At 29.7% G+C, this 5517-nt stretch overlaps 1 protein-coding gene across 1 annotated transcript in view; it reads right to left on the bottom strand.

The window, feature by feature from the left end:
- Window positions 1-5517, bottom strand: part of LOC106461268 (collagen alpha-2(IV) chain-like) — a 145930-nt gene that overhangs the window by 47310 nt on the left and 93103 nt on the right. The window contains exons 20-22 of the mRNA XM_013921078.2: window positions 4508-4598; window positions 3817-3932; window positions 347-524 (exon numbers count right to left, since the gene is read on the bottom strand). Coding sequence (XP_013776532.1) covers window positions 347-524; window positions 3817-3932; window positions 4508-4598 — 385 coding nt within the window. The remainder of the gene's footprint in view (window positions 1-346; window positions 525-3816; window positions 3933-4507; window positions 4599-5517) is intronic.

Raw genomic sequence — 5517 nt, 5'->3', positions numbered from 1 at the left:
ACGAATGTTGAAAGTGTATCATGAAGTTATATTCAGAAAGAATAAACCAGTTTTATTAAGTAAGGACTTGTGTCGCTAAAGTTTCGTCAGAACGAATTTACGAAAAATCAATTAACGAACGGAGACGTAACAATATGAAGCACAAGTAAAATACAGAAGACCTATTTATACACTTAAAACTAAGTGGATAAAATATACACATATAGATACAATATTTCAGTAGGTTTACCATTGCATCATAATATTTTTAGCAATAAAAGATCTCCAATTTTCTCAACAAAATACATACAATTACAACAATTTGATTTAGTGTGTCAAGGTTATCATTCAAAGTATACAATAATACCTTGCTCTCCTTTTAAACCTCTGGGTCCTCTACGTCCAGGTCTTCCAGGTTCTCCTAGCTCTCCCTTATCTCCAGGAAGACCAGGTCGTCCAATTCCAGGTTCACCTTTCATGCCAAGATTACCAGCTGGACCCACAGCTCCAGGTCTTCCAGGAGGTCCAACGAAGCCTGGTGAGCCCTAATTAATGTAAATGTTTAAAAGATATAAAACTGAACATATTTATCTAGTGTTTGATTACATGTATAAACAATACACCTAAAAATCATTTGCCAACATATTAGCTAGAATATTCTACCCTCACAATGAAAAGCCTAACCTTACAAACTTAAGAGAGCCCTAAAAACTTTAATTACACAACACTTAGAAATACACTTATTTTTATGGAAATTATACATATATTCATACAGAAATACTGCTCACTTCTTAAATATGGTTGAGAGCCTACTTATCAGTTAGGTTTGTTGGTTTCATATCCTGTTTTAAGTAAATAGATTTGTTTAAGATCTTGTTTTGATAAGATGGTCATTAAATGTTCCAAGTATTGTAAATAAAAATTATTTTTACATTGTATCAGAAGAAGAAATACTAAAATGTTTGCCCACATTTAATTTCATGTCAAAGAGTATTAGGAAGGTCTGCTTTATAATGGGAGGATTGCCAGGATATATCACATGTAATGCTGAACTTACCAAAAACTAACTGAGTTCTAGCAGAGAAATAAACATAATGTACCCCATGTGTAATACCAAATTATATTTATTCAGAAACAAAACACAATGTGTGTACTTGCTTTCAAATGCTGTATGGTTGCCTTTCACTGGATTTGTGAATCGATTAAACTGTCTTTCTTCTTCCTTCGACATATCTTTGCACTAACCAATTCACTCTAGATCCAGAACATGAATGTATAAATCTAATGTTTCGTACTTAACTGGAAATATTGGATTTACCCATAGTGACTAGCAGTACCTATGTGATTAGTCATTCAAATTCAAACATAGGTGGAGGCTGTAACTTTGAGATACAACCTAACTGACCACTAAAGGACACTGCTGTCTACATTCTTGCACAGCATACAGTATTACAACCATGCTTCCAAAAAGGCAGAACAGCAGTGATTTCAATAGAATGACAAAGGAACAAAGACAGCTACAATGGCATCAGCTTAATGACTTTTCTAACCATGTGTTATGCAAAAACAACAAAGACTTAGAATAAAGGAAAAACTTTGGAAAATTCTACACATGAGAAGGTATTAAATGGATGGTACTCCTGCACACCACAAGCATAACACTTTTGAACAGTGACTTTAACAGACACAGATTTAGGATCTTTAAAATTTGAATATTAACAATAAAATATTAAAATAGAAAAGTAAAATAAGAATAAAAGAAAAAGAGCTCTCTAAGATATAACTACAACAATATATTTAGACATAAATAAGATTTAAAAAAAATAAAATGTATAACACAAATAAATAAATGTTGCCATATAATACACATGCAATTTTCAATTTGCATGGCTAAATGTACAAGATCAAGAGCTATAAAATGAAGAACATTATAATAAGAAATAAATTTAACTCTACATTATATTTGCTAGTACAATTTAAAATTTGAAAAATGCAAATTGCAATAAAAGAATAAAGCCCATTCCAGTTATAGGTCTTTAAATCTGTGTCGATATTAAAACAGTCTTGATTCAGAAAGTTTGTAATTGACATTAGTCTTCTACAAATAAGGATTTTAAATGTTATTCATAAATACACAGATTTTGATAGGGAAGTGTATGTTTTTTGGTAATCAACTAAATAATTCCTTTAATTAAAAAAGTTTTATTTTCAACAAGTAGGATATTTATAAAACCTATTTGATAATGCTTAAAATTGTTGTCCTAATACAGGTTTAACTGCCCAATGGAGTTTTCATATAAACATAAAAAGTACTTGTAAAGCTTACTGTAAAAATTAAATGCATACTCATAAACAATTAATTTTTGTATTATTGAATGTATGTTCTTCACATTGAGATTGTGTAGGTTGCCCAAGAAACCTGTTCTTTGTTCTTTAATTTGTTATCATCCAAAGTTACTGTGAAAGGGTAAAGTTTCTTGAAGTTGATTTAACTCAGTGAAAAGTAGCAGATTCAAGACTAAACTGAGTCTTGTATTTCTTTTTTGCTGGAATTTGCAGTTTTGGTATAAAGAAAGAGTAAAAAAGCAATGCGTGCACTTTCAGAGAGAGAATAATGAACTAAGCTACAAGGCAGTTGTCATATTATCACTGACTTTAATATCATGAACAAATTGTTTAACAATTGAAAATAAATTCATTCACTTTACCTTTGATGAATAAAGGTCTACCTATTGAAATCGCTCAGGTTATAGGGTTTCTTATTTTTGTCTTAATTGATTTTTTTAAACTATATGTTCACCTAACTTCATGAATGAAAACAGAACCATAGAACAGCTGAATGTATTTTTGTAATATCATCTGTTATGATAAACATTGTTACATCAAACACATCCAAAACATCAAAAATCATTTATTTCCCCTAAGGACACATACATTCTTGACTTTAGCTATAGTTTGACAAATCCAAATATTTTATTTTAGTTATCAAATCATAATAACTAGTAAATTAATAAAACATTAAAATTATGATATATAAAATAATACAAAGTCACCTTGTAGTGTGAGTTTGTTATTCTTTAGTTAATTTGTTTGTTTCACCTAGTGCACAGTTGGTTATCTGTGGTGTATCTGCTATGGGGACAGAAGCTGGATTTTCGTATTATACCCCTGAAGTTTACTGCTGTGGCATGTGTGTGTGTGTGTGTATGTTTCTGTTATAGCAAAGCCACATTGAGCTATCTACTGTGTTTGGTGAGAGGTATCAAACCCCTGATTTTAGTATTGTAAATCTGAAGACTTAATGCTATCCTACTAGAAGGCTACTGCTGTGGTACCAGAAAAACATTATTCTTGAAAAATTATACCTAATCTTAAACTTGCTATGCTTTTCAGCCAAATATTTGTATATATATTGTTTTTAGATCTAAAATTTAAAAAAATGCATTTAATACCTTAATTTGTTTTTCCAAGTCACATTACTGTATAAAGTATTACATAAATTTTTTCTTCTTATATTATGCCAGGGTAAGGTTTGTCTCACAGAATTATTTATCAAGCTATGTCACTTTACAATTATGCCTCATTTATTCATAGATGATATCTAAGAAATTACACAGAATCATAAAATAAGAAACCTTATAATCCAAGCACTTTCAAAAGACAGATTTTCCTTCCTTAGGGCTGAATTAGGAATCTTAGTACTTAATTGTTGAATTTTACAGAAAGGTATATATATAATATGTCAGAACATATTATGAATAATTTCCAAAGATACTTAGAAACTTTGCCAATAAAAGGTAATCATTATAATAGATATTGTTCTATTTTAAAACAAACCTTTTCTCCTTTCACCCCAGGTATACCTTGCTGACCAGGTGGTCCAGGAGGTCCAGGTTGGCCATCTAGTCCAGGAAATCCTCCAGGTCCTGGTGGTCCACGTTCACCTCTATCACCTACAAAATAAATGATCCAATCAGTGACTGAGTGATTGAATAATTATGAAAATTACCTTGCATAAGGGAACATCTTGAAGGAATGGAAATTTACCTGCCATATAATTTTTAACAATATTATAATAATATGATAATATGTTAATTTTCAGATGAAACAAAAATCAATTAAAGAATGAGGTTTTTTCAAACATATTATTTATTAGAGATTAAACAATAACATCAAAAAGGAAATATATACAGAAAAAAAGTCACAATATTACAACATCCAAACATTATGAAAGTGGTTAAAAATTGTTTAGTACTTTTTCTTCTAACAATATTATCTCCTATTTTATCTATGTTTTTCTAATAGACTTTAAGAATTCAGCTCAAGATTCAAGAATTGGATGGGAATTTAAATCCCTCTTTTTGAAAATTACGTATTTAACTAAAAATAATCATTTTATTCAGAATAGACTCAAGCAAACAAATTTCTAGAACTATTTATGAAAATACTGACTTTATATTAAAGTAAAAGTACTAGATGGATAAGACCACTAAAACTAGAAAAATTTAATAAACCTTTTTTGACTTACCTTTTGGACCAAGATATTCACCAGGTCTAACAATGGCAGGTTCTCCCTTAACACCCTTCCCCCCATCCCTTCCTGGAGTACCAGGTCTTCCCTATTTCAATAAAAGATTGCTACTAAGTATGAGAGCACTGCTTACTTACCCATTAAGCTAAAAAAACACTTTCTGGCTAGCACTATGTTTGTAAGTTGTTTTTACAGCCAGCTAAGTGACTCTACATTAAGAAAGCTTTTTGCTATAAAGTATAAAGATAAATTGTTAGTATAAACTATTTAGCAGATTATAGTTATTGCCATATCATCATTATGAATTATGATAATCTGATAATAATGATCACTAGATTATATTACATCAAGATAACTTCATACTAAAGAATATAGATATGTTTACAATGTGACTGTCTATACAGTTTTAATATAGAATTTATTAACATACAATTTATCAAAGTTTATAATTACATTAAAAAAACAACAAATTTGGTATCAATAAAGTTGTACTACATATATGCACGTTCCTACTGTAGATGAGCTTAAAAATCAAATCTGAATTATTAATTTTAAATTTAAACTTTGTAAATCAAGAGGATTTGAGGACTATACCCTGCATTATGATAACGCCTTTAAATGAATGGATACTTGATAACTTCTGTATTCAACTTTGTGCCTTTTCTGCACAAGTTTCACTTCAAAATTGACAATAGATTGAAATTGTTATCAAATAATAATAAGAAACCTGTATCTTGCCTCTAACTTATTTGATTCAGTGTTCTTGAGGCTTACGATGGAAGAAACGTTATATCAGCACATTAATTCAATTAACATTAACTTCTGATCAGAACAAGCAACCTTCTTAGAACAAAACTAAAAATCTAAACTAAATAAGCATAGATAATTAAATATCATGTTCTTATGTTATTACTTATACAGATTTAAATGCATTATTTCATCATTTGGGTATTCTTGCTGTTAATGGTATTTTCAGTCATAAATCTAATAATATCTCACAAGGTTCA

Source organism: Limulus polyphemus, unplaced genomic scaffold (genome assembly GCF_000517525.1).
Source record: "Limulus polyphemus unplaced genomic scaffold, Limulus_polyphemus-2.1.2 Scaffold924, whole genome shotgun sequence".
In the NCBI taxonomy this organism is placed as follows: Eukaryota; Metazoa; Arthropoda; class Merostomata; order Xiphosura; family Limulidae; genus Limulus; species Limulus polyphemus.
This window is presented reverse-complemented; position numbering and strand designations above follow the sequence as displayed.